At 39.8% G+C, this 23,212-nt stretch overlaps 1 protein-coding gene across 1 annotated transcript in view; it reads right to left on the bottom strand.

Moving 5' to 3' along the window:
• Nucleotides 1-2,314: 2,314 nt before the first annotated feature.
• The window catches only part of LOC129117101 (receptor-type tyrosine-protein phosphatase gamma-like), a gene marked incomplete at its 5' end in the record, with an annotated part of 30,958 nt that continues 10,060 nt past the window's right edge, over nt 2,315-23,212 (bottom strand). Inside the window, 14 exon segments of the mRNA XM_054627646.1 lie at nt 2,315-3,318; nt 4,031-4,166; nt 8,199-8,341; nt 9,601-9,747; nt 11,183-11,311; nt 12,594-12,670; nt 14,120-14,213; nt 15,998-16,085; nt 16,087-16,142; nt 18,350-18,485; nt 19,879-20,054; nt 20,488-20,622; nt 21,174-21,308; nt 21,493-21,575. Of these exon segments, the coding sequence (XP_054483621.1) occupies nt 3,169-3,318; nt 4,031-4,166; nt 8,199-8,341; nt 9,601-9,747; nt 11,183-11,311; nt 12,594-12,670; nt 14,120-14,213; nt 15,998-16,085; nt 16,087-16,142; nt 18,350-18,485; nt 19,879-20,054; nt 20,488-20,622; nt 21,174-21,308; nt 21,493-21,575 (1,685 nt within the window).

Genomic DNA, 23,212 nt, shown 5'->3' with positions numbered 1-23,212 from the left:
AGACGGTTTATGTTTCTGTGTATTTATGAACGGTTTATTGAAAAAAGCAACAGTTTGTCAGGCCACATGGTCAATGAGTAGTGTGTATCTTGGCAATTGCTGCCAATTAGTTATAATTCAAAGAATAAGACTGTCAGTAATTGTTTTAAAGGTGTATGTCCTGAGTAGAAATAAATGTTACACAGAAAGGGTAAGGTAATCTGAAGTATTGAGAGAGAGACTAACATTTTATTGGTTTGGTCTGAGTAATAGAATAAGAGTATATAGGACATTTCCATTCAAACTAACGTAGCAGGATGGTAAGAGCAGTGGCCATTTTAAAGTCTATTGTTGCCATTGCACACGTTGCAGCAGGCTTACTTCCATACAACCGTTGCGGATTCACTGATTCAACAAACCCCAGAGAGCAGGAGTGAATGAGTCAAATTTAACAACTCAATGCTTCATCCGCACACCCTAGAAAAGAACATTGCAATCGCCAGATGAGTGACATCTTTGTTCGGCTCATTTTCTGTAACCAATGTAGCAATAAAGCATGGTGGAATTAGCAGGCTAACTAGCTAACTAACTAACAGATAGCTGGCTTGTTAGCTAGCTTTCTAATTCTGATATTCTTTAATGCTACACCGGTAAGAGGAAATTATGAGACCAGCGGGCTGGTGGCCAGCACCAGTGCTGGGTCTAGCGGTCCCTCTGCCTCACTTCCCATCGCTGCGGAGAAGGACAAACTACCTTTGCTACCTAGCTAACTGTTTAGCCATCCGTCCCCAGCCATGCGTCCGCTCTCTTACCGGTAAGCTGTGACAACAATTTACTGTCCCACTGACGTGTGTTGTCACCATAACAACTAACAACAATCGCCTATTTTCTCCTGTACTAGTTAAAATGACCATGAAAAACTGATAATAATAACACTAATTCACAGAGCAGTAGGGTTAGAAATGGCAACGAAGTTAAATTAATGACCTGCTTATCGATTACATTTCTTATCAAAGCGTTTCGTTTCTTGTCATTTATCAAAATAAAAAAGGAAAGCAAAAAATACTTTTACTTTCAACACATTTACAACAATGTGACATGAATGATGAGGCATTAAACTAAATAAACCTGTAAATACTCTTGCAAAGCAATATTTGATTACTGAATGTCTTCCACTTTTACTAACTTGACTTGAGACACAATAGCGCTGTTAGTTGATTCTGAGACATTATAACAGTGACTGGGAGCATGAACAATGCTACAGGAAATGCTTTGTCATGGTTGACATATTACTGTATCACTGTTGTCTTTTGTGAAATGTAGCCACACCTGAGCATCAACTTTCATCTACCATTTTGTAAACACTATACATAAGGGCTGGTACAGGCCGTGCAGACGGAAAATGAGAACGTTCCAAATTTCAATGAAGTCAGGAATAGATAAATCAAAAAAAGAGTTAACAAACTACAGCTCTTCATAACAAACCCTAGTACAGTACATGTAGTCGCTCATTATGAGTAATGACAAATTATGGTTGTCAAAGCACTGGTTTTAGACCTCTAGTTTGTGAATAAAGGGAAATCTTCTGGGAAAATCTTTCTCGCCTGATTCTCCAGTCTTACACCACATGCATTATCAAAGATATAATATATCATGTTAAGAACAAGAAGACCCTTTAAAGCAGAAGAAGAGGGTTATTTAGCAGTGTTTACTATGTCCAGAAAACATAAGCACAAATAAAATGAAAAGATAAATACATATGTTAAAATCTCAACCCACTGTGGTGGGACTAGTCGATCTGGACTGGACTTACACTGAGAACTCAAAGACTGTTTAGAACCCTGTTTCAGATTTCTTAAACCTAACCAACTAGTTGCATAGAGCTTTTTTTTGAGTCTGCTGTTCCCCTGCAGATCACACTGATTCAACCCTGTAATGACACACACAGGTGCATCTGAGTAACTGAGAGCTCCATATACAGGCCTCTGTGTTCTTAATCCGTGCTTGTCTGTCAGAATGAGCTAATGACAGAAAAAACTGAATTTTCAAAGAGAGGCAATGTCATATCATTGCATCAGCTGTTGTAGTAAATGTTTCAAATGTAGAATCACTACCGGTGGCGTTTGCATGTACAGTATGTGTATGTGTGTGTGTGGGTTCAGATGACATAGCAGCATACAAGAACGTAGAGGACAGAGGGAGTCCGATTCCAGATGGCTGTAAATCAGCTGTCAGTAGTGGAGTCGTAAATCAACCGGCCTGAGGCGGGAGGCCACAAAGGACATGTACGAAAATCACAAAGTTATTATGATAAGGATATATTTATATATGTATACATACAGTATTTCCATATATTAAAAAGCATAATATGAATTATACAAAGAAATAATAATACAATTTCACAGTAGCAGTTATTACACCATGTAAGGTATTCTGACATGGGTGTGACTCGCTAATAAGAGGGAGAGTGACAAGAAAACAAGGCAAAAAAAAAAAGTGAAGAGAAAACTACTTTAAAAACAACAAGCTAGTCTGTGGCTAAAGGTTCCAAGATCTCTGTTCTTGTGATAAATGAGTGGTAGTGAGTACTATCGATGAGCAGGGCGGAGGAGGTCACGCTGAGCTGAAGTGAAACAGCATTTTGTCATTGAGGCGGAGAGTTGGTGCCTTCCTCCGTCTACTGCCCTAAATCAACTGGTAGGTGGCAGGCGGAACAATGTCCTTCACAGAAGCAGTTGATTTAATAAGGGCCACAGCCAAGGAATGTCAAAAAGAAAAATCAGAGCTTGAGTGGAGAAAAGCCGAGTGAGTCAGCTTTAGTATAGGCAGTAACACTGACATTATATAGTGCAAACAAGAAAAGACCGAAAAGTGTTTCTCGTTGCCTACTGACGCCATCGTGAAACTCAAAAACGCAGGTGCAAACCCTTCAGTAGGAGAACATTAAGACATAAAATGGCGAAAAAAATAAATATCAAAAACTTTTTATCAGTGTAAAAAAGTAATCAGGTTATTCATTTTAACCAAGAGTCTGGCAAAAAGGCCTCGAAAAGTCTTGTTCACAATAGTTCCTTGTCAGTTTACAAAGTGAAGTGCCTCCGTTGTGGGTTCAGAGACCTCGCAGTGGGCTCGGACCCACAAGACACTCAGCTCAGCACCGCTGAGCTCTTGGCCCCTGAAGGGCCTCTCTCAGACCAGTGACTCCATGCTCTCTGCCTGATCAGACTGGTCGGACATGGACGCCATGGTCCCATTAGTGTCCCTGGTCAGAAAACAGGAGCCATTCTCCTTGGTGCTGACGAGGCTGAGCAGAGCTTTGTAGAGGTACTGGTACTGGTCCTGTGGAGCCATCACACACAGACAGAGAGGAGAACATGTGAGAACATGAGCCATAACCCGTAGTTATACTGTAGCATAATGCGTTTGCGTAATGTGAATGTAATGTGCCATTAAGCTTGATACTGTCTTATTACTGACCATGACATCATCCTACCAAACTAGATTTATCTAAGAGATACTGTTTTCTTCTACCTCTCAGTAAAATCTGAGCGAACTGGCATGTGGAACCAAAAAAAGACCATGGACCATTCAGTGTCATTCAGTACATTGCAACTTTTCTTTCAACTTATGAAACATAAAAATCTTTTCACCATGGGTTCCTCCATCATAAAGTGTAGCAAACAAAAACTGTTATGGTTAGTTTTTTTTACTATATTTATAAAAATCTATTTGCAGTAGTCAAACCACTTTTTGTATGAATCATAAAAACATATATTGTGAAAATTAGGAAATACACAATTACTTTTCTCTAAAGTATCTTCAAACAATTTGCTTTAAGATTTGACAAATTAATTGCACTACGCTGAAAAGTAATTGATGTACGTATGTTGAGAGTACATTTAAGAAAAATACTATGAAATAACAAATATGTGATTGTCTCAGTGCTTCAAACAGAATCAAACCAGCTGAAGTGACTTTGATCAGCTTTGTGTTTCCTGCTGCTTACATTCTCAACCATCAGATCCTTTCTAAGGTGTATGGTCGGACTCACTATGTCTGTGAAGACCCCTGGCCTCATGAGGTTGATCATCTTGGCCACTTGATAGACGTCGGCGGCTCCATCACTCTCCAGCTGCTGAGACAGTGTGGTGAGGGCACACAGCATGCCGGCCGACACTGCTCCCAACCTGACGACACACACAGTCAGGGGCCGTGGTTAACGTGCATCTCCACAATCAAATCATAGAGGCTCTCGGTTCCTCAACATACCACCGATATGGCTACTTTTACAGCTGAAGTGGGGCAGTAAACTCCTGTGGTTATCAAAATGAAATCTCTCTTCTGTGTACACCTGACATTTTCTTGAAGGTGTCATCTCAGGAAAAGGTTTATGGAAAGTAACAAAAATGTAGATCTAATGTTTTAAGTAGACTCAAATGACAGTTTAAAGGAAACCACTAACTGTGTCTACAATTCATGTTACTGAACTTTATCATCAGGTGCCTTCAAATATGGCTTTTTTTGCATCTCCCGATGTACTTACACAGAAATAGAATTACAGATACAACAGAGAGGGACAAATAAATAAAGGTAAAGAACACAGGGTGAGTAGCGAAAAATAGGTAAATATATACAGTGGGGCAAAAAGTATTTAGTCAGCCACCAATTGTGCAAGTTCTCCCACTTAAAAAGATGAGAGAGGCCTGAAATTTTCATCATAGGTATACCTAAACTATGAGAGACAAAATGAGAAATTCCTGAAAATCACATTGTCTGATTTTTAAAGAATATATTTGCAAATTATGGTGGAAAATAAGTATTTGGTCAATAACAAAAGTTCATCTCAATACTTTGTTATATACCCTTTGTTGGCAATGACAGAGGTCAAACGTTTTCTGTAAGTCTTCACAAGCTTTTCACACACTGTTGCTGGTATTTTGGCCCATTCCTCCATGCAGATCTCCTCTAGAGCAGTGATGTTTTGGGGCTGTCGCTGGGCAACACGGACTTTCAACTCCCTCCACAGATGTTCTATGGGGTTGAGATCTGGAGACTGGCTAGGCCACTCCAGGACCTTGAAATGCTTCTTACGAAGCCACTCCTTCGTTGCCCGGGCGGTGTGTTTGGGATCATTGTCATGCTGAAAGACCCAGCCACGTTTCATCTTCAATGCCCTTGCTGATGGAAGGAGGTTTTCACTCAAAATCTCACGATACATGGCCCCATTCATTCTTTCCTTTACACGGATCAGTCGTCCTGGTCCCCTTGCAGAAAAACAGCCCCAAAGCATGATGTTTCCACCCCCATGCTTCACAGTAGGTATGGTGTTCTTTGGATGCAACTCGGCATTCTTTCTCCTCCAAACACGACGAGTTGAGTTTTTACCAAAAAGTTCTATTTTGGTTTCATCTGACCATATGACATTCTCCCAATCCTCTTCTGGATCATCCAAATGCTCTCTAGCAAACTTCAGACGGGCCTGGACATGTACTGGCTTAAGCAGGGGGACACGTCTGGCACTGCAGGATTTGAGTCCCTGGCGGCGTAGTGTGTTACTGATGGTAGCCTTTGTTACTTTGGTCCCAGCTCTCTGCAGGTCATTCACTAGGTCCCCCCGTGTGGTTCTGGGATTTTTGTTCACCGTTCTTGTGATCATTTTGGCCCCACGGGGTGAGATCTTGCGTGGAGCCCCAGATCGAGGGAGATTATCAGTGGTCTTGTATGTCTTCCATTTTCTAATAATTGCTCCCACAGTTGATTTCTTCACACCAAGCTGCTTACCTATTGCAGATTCAGTCTTCCCAGCCTGGTGCAGGTCTACAATTTTGTTTCTGGTGTCCTTTGACAGCTCTTTGGTCTTGGCCATAGTGGAGTTTGGAGTGTGACTGTTTGAGGTTGTGGACAGGTGTCTTTTATACTGATAACAAGTTCAAACAGGTGCCATTAATACAGGTAACGAGTGGAGGACAGAGGAGCCTCTTAAAGAAGAAGTTACAGGTCTGTGAGAGCCAGAAATCTTGCTTGTTTGTAGGTGACCAAATACTTATTTTACCGAGGAATTTACCAATTAATTCATTAGAAATCCTACAATGTGATTTCCTGGATTCTTCCCCCCCATTCTGTCTCTCATAGTTGAAGTGTACCTATGATGAAAATTACAGGCGTCTCTCATCTTTTAAGTGGGAGAACTTGCACAATTGGTGGCTGACTAAATACTTTTTGCCCCACTGTACCTATATATATATAACTTACAGTATATAGAGGTGCTATGAATTTGGAGAAAAAAACCCGTTATGTTCACAGAAGGCTGAGGAGTACTGACAGTTGCTTTATGTCTGATTATTGTCATTGCATCTCAACCACCCAACATATACTGCCCAGCTCATGGCCCTGTTTATGACTTTCCGGTTTCTTAGATTTACAGTATGGCCATTTGCAGGATTTGAACCAAATTTTTCTCATTATGTCTCCTCTGATCCATCAAATCCTTTGGCTACAAGAAAATCTCTGAAAAATCCTGATTTGGGGGCAGTGAAGACCTTTACAACTCAGCATTTGAGTTGTCCTCGACAGCAGCTCAGCCGGGGACTGAAGACCCTCACAGACTCAGGAAACCTCCTCTGAGATTAAAGCTTTATTAGCAAGTGAATCCACCTGAGGACGACAGCTCCGCCAGGCATGAGGCTCCCTGGAGGACGCCTCCACAACGTAAAGGGTCTCCTCTTCCATTAGCAGCCCTGTCAGCAGCGCAGCGGAAACTCCTGCTAACAACCCACGCCTGGCTGGATAATGAGAGTGCAGACAATTAGGATGGGCCCCTAACTGACAGTCTCTTAGGTGCTGCAAGCCGGCCCCGCACCATGGCAACCGCAGGAAGTGCTCAATTAGTCACTTTTCTTCTTGAAGATGCGACAAGCAATCTTCATTATTCTAATGAATAAACATGAGCAGAGCTGCTGGATTAGAGCGTCGTTCAGGACCACTAATGTGTGTCAATACTGAAGACACTTTCATTACGTTTAATTGGGCAGTTTCCTGGGGTACCTGTGAGGGAATCGGGGTTGGAGGGGCTGTCACTTGCTGTTGAGAAGTAAAACAACATGTTTCTTTCCTCAATACACTTGCAGGATAGTCAGTCTGCCAGTGTCTCTATCAGCCGGTCGGGCGATTACAGTTTATGCTCATAGACCAAAAAATATATACAGCTTGGAGTGGAAATAATGGAACTACCTAATATTGGGGAAAACAACCACATTATTAAAAAAAACTATATGTTATGATATTCAATAGAATGGGAGTAATAGGGATTAAATCCTGCAGTGATTTCATTTTAATGTACTGAGTGTAAAAGATAGCATTACTGACTAAAAGACTAAATCCCATAGGGAAAAAGGTAATCTGATTTTACTTCCCTTGACTCAAATATGTATTGACACTTTTATTTCAGAAGCATCGGCCCTTTTCTCTGGTCGATGCATTAAGACTGAAATTAGTGCAAACACAAATTGCTTCCTCGTGAATCTTTAACTGGATGGAATTCCTCTTTGCAGGAAAACATTGTGCACCTGTAACAAAGTGCAATCAATAAAACACGGTTGTTTTTAATGGAAGGGTTTTCTGTGGTGTTAAATGTGTTCTAATTATTATCATGCCACCTGGGGGAAGTCAAAGCTTCTTAACACAGCCACCAGACGATGTTTGAACAGAATGGCTTTCAACATCACCACAGCACTTTGTCACGTCACACTTTTAACCTCATGTTATTCGGATACATCCTCATTTTTACATTTCCTTGCTGGTCCTAAATTGCTCAGTTGTCTGTCTCTCTGTGGAGTGTTATTCTTAATTTAGTTGAAGGGGTTTGTGGGTAAATTAGAAGCCAGCAGGTGTTAAGCTCTTGTGCTAAATTTAATAGGAGACAATGGCAGCTTGATTGTAAAAGGCCAGGAGAGACTTTGTCCTTTTTTAATGTCACTTCTTCAGATGTGTGGGAGCAGTTCATTTGAAGTTTTACTGCATGTCCCTGGAAAATGCTTATAATACAAAATAAGACAAGACAATGCATAAACGAGCCACATATATTGTAATAATAAACTGGACCCATTGACGTACAGTGTTGTTTTTCCCCGTAGCTTTTCTAATTCCCTCTACCTTGTTTGAAATAAGCTGAGTATTAATGTGTTGAGAGAGAATATGAGTAGATCAAATGTGTGACTGACTCATCATGGATGATGGTTGGTCCATCGCGGCTGGCTGCCTCCTCTTTAATGACGTTGATGAGCTCGAAGGTGCTGCTGATGGGCGCGTCTGGCTTCGGCCACTTGGGACACTGAAAGTGACGAACCTCTAAAACGTAGTCATCCTGGTGGACAGACAGAGAGACAGACGAAGGTAAGATAAAAGATGATTGGTTTAGAACAGTTCTATTCAACTCATCCATGTTACTTCTGCTTTAAAACAAAACAATGAGATTGAGACCTTCTGTTTCTGAAAGGGCCATAATAAGTATTGGTTTAAAAAAAAAAAAAAAAAGTATCTTTTTCAATTAATTTATCTTTTCATAAGGACAATGAACATGAATTAACATTTCTGTAAATGTGATAGTGTTCACATGTGGCGTCTGACACACGTGGAAAACACCAGCCATGCCACTTTCACCCCATTTAAGGAGCTTGTTTGGTGTCACTCCTACTATTACTAAGCAACCCCAACTTTTGCTTTGCGATGAAGAAGAAGTTGCGGTAATTATAAAAAAAAAAGTCTCACTAACTGAACAAAAAAAAAAAGCCAAACAAAAAGATACATAGATTTCCAGCATTGCAAATCCCTCACAGTAACTTAACTGCTCCTTTGTCTCTGACAGTTTGAATAGCCTTTCAACCGGATGTTGTGATGTCATTGGATGAAAAAGATGAAGCAAGTAAAATAGTCTGTTGAAAGATATTTACGGAGGTAAGCAGATATATCTGCCGGCTATGATTGGTTGTTCCTGGTCACGTGACATTTGGTGCCCGACGCAACGTTCCAAAAGTTGAACTCATTCTATCTCGGGGCACAGCTGTCGCTCCCTGACTAATAGGAGCTTGGGAACACATTTGAACAAAGGACTTCTCAAATCTGAGGAATTTGGCTCTCAAGTTAAATTTACACACAAGCAATAAAAAACCTTAGAGTTAGCAGCTTTGGAAATAGTGAGTGAGCAGGGAAAGTCCTGTTTCTTGTGTAAATCTACAGACCCAGTTCCTCTGGAGGCTCAAAACATCCATCACACAGCATTCTGTCCTCAAACGCTCCAAAACCTGCACTGCATTTATGCATATTCACTCTAAAATCTGGATTTGCAGGCTTCTCCTCTCATCACCCACTAGCCCAACCTCAACCGTCACTGTGTTACTGAGTAGTGGACAGAGACGAGGTTAAGCGTGTTGTTTTTCCCTGTTCTTCGAACCGGCCGCAGCTTTAAAAGCTTTATGTGTACTACTTCTATCTGTGCACAAACTATTTTATTTCACATCAACGCAACGAGATGACTATATGTATGAGGCCTTTTATTTTTCTTTATATGAGTGTGTTAGTGTGCTCATACTCATAAGTACAGTTCAATCACTATGACCGAGTCACCTGTGTAGCTTCCAGGATGAAGTCGTGGATGCTGATCTGCTCCTCATTGGACAGACAGAGTTGGTCTTTACTGATGAGGGTGACAGTGAACGCCTCGCAGTTCATGGCCTCCTCCCGACTGGGCCAGTACACAAACTCATCCTCTGCCTGCAGGAGAGCACAGAGACTGTTCAACCTGTGTCACAGGATACAGTTTCTGTAGTGTATCTTTTGTTATCAAAAATATATAGTACTGAGGAAAAAGGTGATAAAGTTACGACAACAATAAAAGGAAAAACACACACATGTCAACGGTTGTCTTGCAGTCCCTGTTTTATGAAAAGACCTCTTGTTGCTTCACACCTCTGACGTTATAAACCACGAGTCATTGAACCTGCAGTAGTTGGATGTTCTACCATTCATGCAGATTATTTGTCTCAGGCTGATATTATCAAGGGAATCCCATGTTCAAGACTTGCTGAATGCCCTGGAATATGTTGATCTTAGCTGTGTTCCATTCTTTTAAATACAGGCTTGTTCAAGGTTACACCAGACGAGGCAAGGTTCCAACTAGTTAAAGTGACCTACTGTATGACTGGCAATAGTCAAAGCCTGTCTGCAAAGGCTGTACTGCTAGTCTTAAACTAATGAAAGCTTCTTTCTTTGTTTCATGCAGCTCAGTCCAGAGCTACCGATGGCTTTATACAACTTTCTTAATTTGCAGCGTCCTCCCTTCTTCTGTAAACAGACTTCGATTTGTAAATTCAGTGATGTTCCCTTAGAGCTACTAGAAGTTGCTTCTGCATTCCCTCTCTTCTGATTTTAGTGTTTGTGTATATTGGCTGATGTATGCATTTGCCAAATTCATATTTAGCCAAACCGATCATTGTCTCGTGCCTAAATGACTGTGGCACAGGAAACCACTGCGGTCGTAGGTTTGTAGTACATTTCTACCAACTCCGACATTACATTACATTACATTACAGTCATTTAGCAGACATCCAAAGCGACTTACAGGAAGTGTATTCAGCATAGGTATTCAAGAGAACTACTAGTCACCAGAAGTCATAAGTGCATCTCCTTTCTTAAACAAGCATCTTAAAGCATAAGCCAGAGCAAAAGTATAGTGCAGAGGCAAGTTACCAAAACAATAATTGCAACAGACTAATCAAATATAATAAGTGCTACAAACTACTACGAATAGGATAAGTGCCAAATACAAATTCAATAAGTGCAGCGAACTGATACAAATACAGGAGTGCAACAACTAATACGAGTCCTGCTACATGTAGAATCCCTACAACACCAGGTAACAGTCCTGCAGAACCCACAGGACACAGACACAGATCAACAGGCAGACGTCAGCCTACAGTCTGCATTGAACATGTGTGTGTGTGTGTGTTTGTGTTTGTGTTGGGGGGATGAATGTGACTGTATGTTTAACTCCTGCCTCATAAAAGTCAGGTCCCTGTGAGACGACATGTGTGTGTGTGATGCATAATACCTTAAACACAGGCTGAAGAGGCATGCACATGCTTGTCAAAGTGGCAGGTGGCACTAACCACAGTGTGTGTGTAGGTGTGTGTGCCTGTGTGTTTCATACCAGTCCATGGTTGGCAGGCAGCATAACAATAATTTGTGCATTGTGGTCCCAGATCATTCTCCAGAAGTCTTTAGTTGTGTGGGGCAGAGGATGCTGGGTAATGATGAATTCATTACTCCGATAGTAACCCTTTAAAAACAAACAAACAACAACAACAACAGGTTAGTGGGAGAGTGATGCCACATTCAGTCACTTTAAACAGTGAAAACACATTCTATTAGGGTTACTAATCACCAGCTCATCTTCAGAGACTCATCTGCAGTCAGGATTTGGTTACAAATTTAAGGACTTAAAAGTGCTTTGAGGGTTGAATCTAATGAGTGCTGAGCTGCTGTTATCTGAGCTATGAGTTCACACTCTACATGAACAACAAGGTGGTGACCTCACCTTAAAGCACATGGCAACTTAACCACCTGCTTTTTTTTTTTTTTTTACAGGCTTTTGGGTTTAAGGCTGCTCTCAACTTCTCAGTTATGCTTTAAAGTGGAACTCCACATCTTTACCATCAAGGTCAGTAACTACGCAGCTGTTTGAAAAATATTTTGTGCTTCTGGAGGAGCTTTTCTTCAACTCTGAGGAAATGTCATGAAATCATCTGGGTTGTCTCAGCCAAGCTTCAGAATTCGAAGTTTTAATGAAAGTGTTGTATTACAAAGTGGGTCATGCAGTTGAGGTCTCTATGGTTACTAGAAGCAATACACGACCAGTAACCCAAGTTATTGCTGTAGATCTCAGATCTGTATATCAATATGTCTAATACCAAAGTGGACTCACAACTAAAAGGAGAAAACTCAGCCTCATCTGCTTTGATTTAGACCTTTCTTATCTACATCTGTCTCTTGCAAGCCCCAAAACTTTTTGGAAGTGCAACAGGGAATTAATGAAAACCCTTTTAAAAGGTACAGTCCCTGGTTTTCTTATATAGCAACCATAAATCATCTCATTCCTCAAACGTAAAGCGGAAATGATTAAGATTTCAGTCCTGGTTTAGCAGTCTGGACTTGTGTGCATAGTTCATTTTTTTGTGTGTATAATAAAGAGGAAAACTGTAATACAAAAATAATGTAAAAAATGATTTAATTTTTCATCTATATTGCAATACTTTCATCAGTGGGTCAAAGGCTAAATCACCATTGTGTTACATCCTTCTGCAATAGACCGTGACTCAACAGTCATTCATTTAAAGGAACTCTTCCAGACTGCCACTTTAATGATGAGCAGTGTGGAGCTATCATCATCATGAGCTGCCAGGTCATTTGGGGATTTGAGCCTCACTATAGAAAAGTGATATAACCAAGCCAGTGATACTGACTGAGTGTATTTGGACTTGTTAACCTGTAAACTGCTCTGAGGGAATCGCAAAAGGAGAAAGGAAAGATCAATGATTGACAGAAGAGGAGGAGGTGCTCACCATGATGTAAGAGGCGTTAATGTAATCAGTGCCTTTGATGCCGGGCAAAGGTGCTAGGCCGACCCTCGCTCGCTCGGCTGCTCAAAGATAGACGGAGAGAGGGGGGGGAGAATAGCCATAATTAGAACAGAGCAAACACGCTGAGAGGCCACTATGTGTGCATTCATTCATCCTTTTGCTGTTATTGGTTGAATGTAGACAGTTCTTGGGAATTCTTGGCTGATGATTCAGAGAAGAGTGGAACAGCCAGTGACTACAGATTGTGTAAGAGTTGCAGATAACAGAGAGTAGTGGAGTAATGATAATGAGACCAGTCAGCCTGTAAACAGTCCCTATGCAGGCTTAGCTAGGCTGGTAGGAAAATGATATTCTTATGCATTTAAAATATATAGCAACATCATTTCAATGGGAACAATTATGCAACATTATGTAAGTTTAACAATAAAGCAAATCCTCCTACTGAATAGTGATACAGGACATTGTTCCTGTAAAAAAAGGAATACTTTAAATACGTTTTAGTCATGGCTGTCTGGAGGTACTGCATGCTAAATTTGAGAATGGACTGATTTGTCTGTCTAAGAGGAGTTAGGGAATAAAATTATACCTGAAAATTCCAAATGGCAGGCGGGGCGCAACAATAATAATTGTCCCCTTGCCAGGGGCAAGTAGATTTAAAAGTTGGGCTGCCAAATCTAGCAACTCACTTCCCTGATTGGGCAAGTAGAGAAAAAAATGAAACACATAGTTTTTCTTCCAGAGCTGATGAAGGACGTATTTAAGGAGTGAGACATTTTGCCTCCTTCTCAGCTCTGTTGAGAGTTACACGTGCAGAAACGATCAGGTACTCGTGAGGAAATGGTGGCGGGTGAAGACAAAGTTTATGAGCTGAAGCAAGCATTTCCATTATCCTGGAAACAGGAGTTTAGTTGGATGGCATTAGAAGATGCTGGTGAAACGCCAACTATATATTGCACAGTTTTTGCTGCAAGTTTGAGAGCAAGGCGGATAAAACTGAGTCTTTTCTCAAAGACACATCAACTTTCTAAAAGAAGTAGCTGGAGGGCCATAACAACAACCGTCAGCATCTCACTTGCATGGCATTTAGGATAGCTGTACAAAACATGAACGCTGAGGCAAGTCAGGCAGACGTAACACTAATTATCACAGAGTATGTTTCTAAACTTTAGTCTTTGCTGCTTATTTGATGAATAATAAATAAAACAATTTGTATAGGGGCAAGTAAAAGTGACTTTGGCCCAGTAGATTTCTACCCATCTTGTCAGACTGAGAAAGTTAATTCATGAGTTAAAAATCATCTATCTTTATGGAACAATACGGATATAGGATTCAGAAATCAGATTCTCTATGAACCATTCTTCTATAGTGCAGATGCTTTAAACTCAAATGTCACGGTCTCTAATTGCAGCATTTTTACAAGGAGCTATTATTTTCTGCTGTTTGGTTAATACTGCTCGAGGCATGTTCATTTCAAATTTAATATGTTTTCACATGAGTGTAAGACTTACATGGCACCACGGAGGAGTTTCGATTTTTCTCTTTGTTGCACTCCTTCTGAGCGTTGAAGCATTCCATGAATCTGGCATTACACTGTGTTACCAACTAAGAGACAAAGAGAGAAAAAGAGAAGTTGGGTATTTGTTACACCTTGTAAAACTAATGACAGACCAACTCATCACAGCTGGGAAGTTATTTAATTTCATAAAAAAACTATGGATGGTACAAATTGTACAAATTTGCACTCTAAACTATCAAAATCTACTTTGCACCCTTCGTTGTGATCAAAATGGATGTATCTCTCTTCATGAGGGCCTATCATGTGAAATAAAGTGTTTTTCTCCCTCCCTGTTTGTGTCTCCTTAACCCATTCTTTAAACAGCATCAATTAACATCCAACATCAGATTCTCCGAAATGACTTCAACAGCATCAGAAGAGTTCTGGAATAAAACCTGAAGGTAAAACAGAAAGCCGCTCTCGGTAGCTAAAGGAGCAGGAAAACACACTGAACCAAAGTGTCTCAAAGGAGTTGAGAAACAAGCACAACGTCCAGAGGAAAACCAAGACAAACAATGACTAAATTCAGCAGCAAACAATGTCTAAATTCGGCAGCAAACAATGTCTAAATTCGAAAACAATGTCTAAATTCTAATCCTATCAAAAGGGCCTCAATGCATTACCATAACAAAGAAAGCTATTGTTTTGCACATACACTCCATCTGCTAGACCTTGGACTCCACTGTTGCATGTTGTAATGAAATAACAGGAATAACCTTCCCTAGCCTCATCATACCTACAACCAATATAAACAAGGGCTGGGCGATAATAAAAGCTGAGAACTGATCAGGAGAATATCTGGTTACATTTTTTTAATAACATTCATTAAAAAATGTTTTCATTATATTTAATGAAACTTAAGTTAATAGCTATTTTACTGTTAACAAACAATGAAATGATAATTAATACTGTTTACTTAATATCATGTTATCATTAGTTTGTGTAAAATGAAATACTTAGTTGATAAATTATATATAGTATCAGTGCCCATTCTGATTACATTATTTATTAACAGTTTATTGTTGCACACATTATATTTACAATATATATACAAATATATATATAAGTATTTGTTAATGATTACCAGATTATCTGAAAATCTTTAATAAATTGATTGTAACACATTTATAAACATTACATAGATAGATGGACCATCAACTTTTGGCATATTTGGTCCATATTTCTATAATGATAATAGACGTTTTACAAACAATTTCTTAAAGGTTTAAAAATGATTAACATATGCTTAATATAATATATAAAAAAATGTATAGTGATTGCAACAATAAACTGTTACAAATTAAGAGTATTATAGCATTTAGGATTATAAGTAAACATTATTAATTGCAGTAAAATCATTTTTAAAGTAAAATGAACTATCAATGTATAATTTATTAATCTTGATTATTATACAGTGTTACCAAATATGTATTTCAGGACTAACTGATCAATACATGATATATAAAGATTTGATGAAATCTAAAAAATAACCAAATTGAAAATTACTAAATGTAAGCTGTGTTAATGTTTAATTGTATAAATTGTTGATTTGAGGAGGAATCACAGATGTGTTTAAAGAAACCAGTAATTTGAGACCTTTCAAATTACTAAAAGCATTGTCACCTCGATTCATGTATTTCAATAATTAATCTTGATGTAATTAAACAAAAACTTAATGTGAAAAGCTAATAAGAGTAAGCTAATACCGCTAGTCAACTAATAATTAGCTTGTGATATAACCTGACTCATAACAAAACACATGGTTGTTTTATGTCACATTTTAAAATGTGCTTAATGTGCAATGAATAATAAATGCCGGCAGTCCCTTCACCTTGAACTGTTTCTCCAGATGTGTCCGTCCGCTGTGTCCTGGTGTCGTGATGCTGTTGAAATAACTGTAAAGGTGGCTGGCTGTCACTGGTCTCCTTCCCCAAAATGGCTTCCATCAAGGCATCGTGGATGAAGATGTACTGCTCCTGGATCAGCCAAATGGTGAAAGAGGACAAAGAGATGTTCAGCAGCTGTAGTGGCAAGGTGGTGTTTGGCATGCCCAAACCATAGATTTGGTTTGCAACTTCAATTTTGCAATGCAATTAAGTATTAGTTATCACATGTAATAATAGTATTAGTGTGGGTTTTAGGGCAGCATGGGAGAAGTAGACTATTGTTCCTCTGCAACGGGTTTGAATACACACATACACCACCTAAAAGGATGAAATATGCAGTTTGGTTTGAAGCAAATTGTTATTTATATAGATAAAAAGGCTGACTAGAATCAGTTTACAAAAGCTACTACCAGAGACTTGACAGAGGACATTTTGAAAGTTATCACAATGCTTTGGTCAAACTCAGTGGAGATTTTACAATGAAACTGTGCACTACATCATTCAGATGTCCATGTTAGATTGTTTGATTTGGTTTTGAATGCTAGCCATAGCTTACACTATGTAAAGTGACATAACTTTTTTGTAAAAACATTATTCTGGGGGTCGATCTGTCTTTTTCTAGACTTTGTAAAGAGCAAGATGTTGTATTTCCACAACCAGTGACTGTGGATATTGGTGGTCCCCAGAGGGTGATTCCAAATGACTTCTAGATCTTCCTCAAGAAGAAGTATCAGGGAAATGTTTCCCTTGACACCATGCTTAATAACAAGATACACAGAAAATTAGCGACCTGATATTTACTGGGTGTTCATGGTTCATCCAAAAGAACTACCAACCACATTTCATGAAATTCTCTGTGGATATTCATTGGCCCCTTTAATTAACCCTCAGTAACACACAACAGACTAAGCACTTGTAATCCCTAGATGTTTTTTTTTCATTTTTCTGTGCCAGACCTTTATTCAACTGCCTCAGTCTAAATGATTCCCTGTGTTTCAACAATAACTTCTGCAGGGCATAACGTTTCCATGAATCTAGTATGAATATGTAAAGGTACCCACAGAAGGAATTCTCATCATGATACATTAGGCATTTCCTTATTACATCAATATTTCCACTCGAGCACAAGATATTGCAGGATGTAAAGAAAGTCATGAAAATGGGAAACTGTTGGTATTTGGTGATTGCTGAACCTGACCTGTAGTATCAACAAGAGGGTTGGATGAAGCATATTGACCCATTAAGATGCATGTTGTTTGACCCCTGTGACTAAATGGGGTATCAGGTAGCAGAAAAATAGTTTGTGCTAAACCCACCAGTGGAAACAAATTAGGCATATAAATGTGTTTGTTGTCTATCCTCTCATAACTTAAAGACTACCCTGGAAATAAAAAAATGCTTATAATGACAATCGAATGAAAAAAAATGATCAACAATTCTGACTTCTCTGTGGACTTGAAATCAAGCCATTAGCACAGTACACAATCTGGTGAATTAGTGTTAATGACAGATTTTCTGGCAATAGCCATGTGCTTTCCTAACCTGTGACAAGAGTGTGTGGATAAATAATTAAGTTGCAATTAAGTAGCGTCTGGCTATTTCCACAATGCTTTCATGCTGCAGTTACAGAACATTAAAAAGCTCAACATGAACTGCTGGTATTGGTCTACGTTACTTTGACATGTAGCCAGACTTGGTTAGTGTTTTTAAATTACTGTGCATGATACGAGTTACCCTTTCAATTAGCTCATGGTAATCACTAATGCTAATCGCTAGCATGCTGACTAGTGTTATTTTTTATGGTTGGTAAGAGTGCTGTAAAGGGACTGTTATTGTTGCGACATGTGTATGCTAGCGATTAGCATCAGTGCTATCAACTATCATAAGCTATACATCGTCTAATTGAAAGGTTAACGGCTACTCTTCTCTACTACCCCTATCGCCTCAGTCTGCAGAGTCTGGGGCGTTGGTTTCATAGGAGGGGGAATGGAGGGGGCGTTGGTTGGTGACAGACGAAAGCTCCCTCCATGTATGTCACCTGCAGCCAGATCTAGTGGTTGCAGGGTTTCAACCAATAGCAGGCAGTCGTTATCCATATTTGTAACACAGTATTTAGAATTAAAACACTGTGCACTAAAATGTCAGGATTAGGACCTGAATCCAACATTAAACATATACATAGATTTTCAGCTGAAAATCTGACATGCTGATTTGGGGTTTAGTTTCTCTTTAGGGGTTCATTGCCCAAAAAGAGTCTCATAAACATTTGGCTCATGCACAGTGACAACTATACAAACCTCAGTCTGGACTAGGTAGTTGCGCTGGCTGCGTATATGTTTGAGGAAGCCGAGTACATTGACTGTGCTCTTGTCTTTGATCTGCTGCAGCATGCTGTCCACGACGATGTACGTCCCCGTCCGACCCACTCCAGCACTGCAACACAACACAAGAGATGAATGAAAGGGTTTATGTGTTGGAAAAAGGAATTGAAATGGATATGAAATTACTTTTAAAAGCCTTTATTACAGAGATGACAGTAGAAAGCTGTCAAGAAATGAGGGATATTGGTATAACAATAATACCCTAAATGTGTTTCACATGACATTTAATTTATTGCTATCCACAATAAACACAACTAAACAGTTTTCTTTTCTCTGTGATTTCAATTTGTATTAGTTGTTTCTTGTGGGTGGAGACATCCGTATTTGATACCACAATGTTTGGGGTCTATCTATGCATGAATGTCTTCAAAAAGAGAAAAATGTTTAATTCCTGATTAAATGTCACTCATTGCAAACGCAAACTATTGCAATGACTGTACTCAGACAGCTATTTAGCGAAAACAAAACAAAACAAATCAATCAATCAATCAATCAATATAATTATCCTGTCACGTCAGGCAGTGACTTTTTTGAGTGTATTTTAAAGTGTTGTCATTTGTCTGTATATAAAATTAGACCATAAAAAGTCCACATTTGACATGCCCTTTAAGGACACGAAAGCCGTGTTGGCGTATTTAAATAATTATCACATTCTAACCAAGAACTAACCATTAAAACTAGGTAAAGGTGAGCATATAACTAAAAGAACAGCAAGAGTGTTGTGGAACAGTTCCTACATTTCCACGAGCCGACAGTATGGCCACAGACCCAATTAACACCTTCACTGTACTTACAAATTCAGAACTTTGAGTTTCCTGTTGTTTCAAAGCAGCAGGGCAGCAGAGTGAATGTGAGCGTGTCTCTGTTTCTTGCATAATGAGGGGGAGGATGTCTGAATGTGTATGTGCCGGTACAAAATGGTAGTAATGAGCGGTGTGTCTGCAGCCTCAGCGGCAAGGCAGCGTGACAAGTTATTATCGATGATCACAGTGCAGATGATAGCAGAGAGCTCCGTACTTATTCCCCCCGGGGCCACAGTCAGTGGACAATTACCAGTAATTTCCTCGCCCGCCTTACTGTAAAATGCCCTTAAATATAAGCTGGCAACTGTGACAGCAAGTTCAGTGACGCTACTTAGATATGCAGTTGTAAGTGGCAAGCACAAAGGTATAGGTGTGGAGTTCATTTGTAATACCTCCATCCAAAAGTACAAAGAATTGAATAAGATTGTAGCATTTGTCGGGGCAGTACAAAATGTGCATTATACAGAAAGGATGAAATTGATGCCCTTCTTACACAATAATCCCAAACTAAATGTACAGAAAGGAAGAACACAAAACAGTATGAATGACAGTTAATGTGCAAGATGACAGCAATGTGGGTGATAGATGGTAGGGGAACAGAGTGATGAGGGAAGCTTCAGTGAAGTGAAAGCAGTGCACTACCTGCAGTGGACAAGCATGGGTCCCATGTCAGGCATCTGGGCGGCCGAGGACCTGCGGACAAAGGTGAGGACGGGCAGGGTGTACTCAGGGACACCCATGTCGGGCCACTGGGTGTAATGATACTGGAGCACGGCCCGTTCACTCTGGGCCCGCGCCTTGGGGTTCCCCTTCCCACCCTGAATGGAGGAGAAAAAGAAAGAGGAGAGGAGGAATGTGTGTTAAGGATGAGAAGAAAAAAAAAAGGTGGTATGAAAGCATCAAGTCAGGGGGACACAGAAACACAATTTACACTTACCTTCTAATTACGGCTAGATTGTTTTGCATTTATATCAGAAATCATCATATCATATCATATCATAACATAATACTTTATTTAGGAAACTAAATAAAGCTTCACATTTAAAGCTTTCCACTGGCGGAACGGAGGGATACTTTTATTTTGAAATGCAATGCATTTGTCACCAAGCTAGGGAGCTTCATGAAAGGTGTTGTTCTTCAATAAAAAAAAGGTCTAATCAACCAAATATGGGCATTTCCTTCTCTGTCTGTTCAGCAGATCAGTTTTAACTACTTTACCTTGCTGTGCCACTTCTTCTCTTTCACTCTCACCTTTTTGACTTTAGTGTTGCCTAATGTGAAGCGGCGAACGGTGTAGCAGGCATGAACTTTGGTGCTTTTCAGTGTGACTACCATGTTGCCGTACTCTTCACTGTTCTCTGCTGGCCAATACTGGTCACATTTTCTCTGTAGAGCAGACACACACACAAACACACAAGGGTCAGATTCAATCTCTATCAACAAAATAGTTGAGGGTGGATGGTGTGTCAACAATTAACAGTACTTTAAAAAATATAAAGCTCTCCGTCACAGTACAAGAATCGTCTAATAATTGTTCAGAAGACACTCAGATAAAAGTCAAACAAAGCTTTCATAGAGAGGAGCATCTATCGCTACCGGTCCATAGACCTTTCTCCCAGGGGACGGTTTAAGAAGCAAAGCTGTAACTAATAACATTATTGTTGGCTTTGTGAGCCAGCACACCAGGGCCCTGACTCATCTGAATAAAATATACCCCTTATTCATTTGATATTCTGTTGGTTACACTGTGTTTGACAAGTCTAAATGTCTGCTGTGAGAAATTCCCTTTTATTTGATTCAAAGGCAGTACTGAAGTTTCTATTGTCTGGTCATTGGGTGTACATTACTATGTAATTGGGGTTAACAAGTTATGACACATTTTGAACCTTGCCTTAAACATAAAAAAAAACTACACGAATGTGTATGTCAGAACATACTCGGCCTTTCTCAACCAAGTTCGTGATCATGACAATGACGCAGGTATTTTGCTCCCACACCATCTGCCAAAAGTCCTCAAAGGTGGACTTGAGAGGTCCCTGGGCTGCGATGTAAGCTTTGGGCTTATTATAACCCTAATGGATGAAAGAGACAGATTATTAGTTTGGCAACAAGGTGCATATAAATGACGTCATAGAACTAATACAATTTATATTCTTCCAAAACATTCTCGCAGTCATCATCTCTTAAATGACTCCTCTTATCATACAAACACAGACACAGATCGTTTTTTTGACATCTCCCAGTGGAAGCACTCACATCCACGTAGTTGGCATTGATGTAGTCGGTGTGTTTGGAGTCCTTCCCAGCCAGCGGCCTCAGCTTCACCCTGCTGTGGTCATCTGAAGAGGGAACAGAGCAGTAACACAGTGAGTGTGTTTGTGTGACTGAAACCATGGCGAGAGCTAACCTTAACTCTCACCCTAACACAGTGCCGTCCATGTTACACTGTCAACTTGATGCTCCACCAAGGCACCTGCTCCCAACCAGGAAGCACATTAACCTTTGTGGCTGCAACAATGGTCGGACTGGGTTGTGCAGGTTTTTACTGACAGCTGAACAGCACGCACTCCAATAAGCACAAGGCTGAGCTGCTTTCAGACGCAGCCAATGGTTGTATGAGAAGTGTGAAATACTTATTACTGAAGTCAGGCACACTAGGGGAATGGTGGTAAGCTTTTGCTCTGCTAGTGGTTGACTCAGTTATTTTATCTGGTTAACTATTAACACATACACTTTGGTTCAGAGAAAGCTCTGCGATTTGTGCTTCATTTAATTTAGTAAAAGTAAAAATGTGTTGCTCTAAACGTAGCAAAATCACCACACATCTTTTGGAAACAGCACCTTGAAAAAAACGGATTGTATTTTGCACTCTGCTTGCTCAGGGAAATGAATATTTGAGGTCCGCTAATGATTTTAATGACACATGACCTTTCCTCTAGTGCCACTATATGGCGCAAGCTTCAACTAATACATATCTTAAAATCTAATAGCTACATCACAGTAACTCTGGAAGGTCAAGCTTGCCGGGGAATCTTTATCCACTTTTAGGTAATTACATGACATTTTCTTTCGTACCACCATTTAGAAAGAGCATCAACAAGGTAATTGATGACCGGACGGTCCATATGCTTGGAAAAGCCCTGCCAGCACTCCGACAAGTTTGAAATAAAGAGGAGATATGTGGACGCCTGAAATGCAAATTGTCACATACATATTCAAGTCTGTAAAAGTGTAAAAGTGCAGACACTTTCATTCTGAGAATAACTAACTAAAGAATGTGTCAATAAGCATGTTCAATATGTGAAAAAGAGTTACCATGCAACCAGCAAATCACCTTCTGGAATGTTTCATAGAATTAGTTTGTAGGACATATTTACCCATGAACTGCATTAAATCAAATATTGTATGTCTCTCTACATGTGTTACTAAATATATGTCTTGCACCACACTCACTGAAGCAGTTTAACGTGGGACACCGGCGTCCTCGGCTTACATCCCTGTCTTTCAGAGGCTGTAGCAGGCTCAGTTTGAAAGCTGGAGATATCGGTATCATATGACGACCTGATAAGTCCACTAGTACCAACCATGTCATGCTAGCTCCTCAAGGTGGAGGCTAAATAACACTCCAGAGTCAGGCTAAATTCTGGTGGGGGAAACACTGGCTGGACTATATTCAAAGGGCTCCCTCGACCTCTGAAGACGGGTTCTATGGGTACCCACAAGTCTCCCCTTTACATACATGTCCGCTTTATGATGATCACATGCGGTTTTGGGCAGAAATCAAGCATTTTATATAAATTGTTATTTACGGCCAATGTAAAATGGTTGAAATGGAAACTTGGCGTCCCTAAACAGTCCTAGAATGAAATTGATTGGGAAAATTGACTACTAATAATTGCTGCTGTTATTATAAGTAGTCATAATTTTTTTTTTTTTCTTCGTTACTCTGCTTACTACTCTTATTATATAAATAATT

Source organism: Anoplopoma fimbria, unplaced genomic scaffold (assembly GCF_027596085.1).
Source record: "Anoplopoma fimbria isolate UVic2021 breed Golden Eagle Sablefish unplaced genomic scaffold, Afim_UVic_2022 Un_contig_13477_pilon_pilon, whole genome shotgun sequence".
Classification (NCBI taxonomy): domain Eukaryota; kingdom Metazoa; phylum Chordata; class Actinopteri; order Perciformes; family Anoplopomatidae; genus Anoplopoma; species Anoplopoma fimbria.
This window is presented reverse-complemented; position numbering and strand designations above follow the sequence as displayed.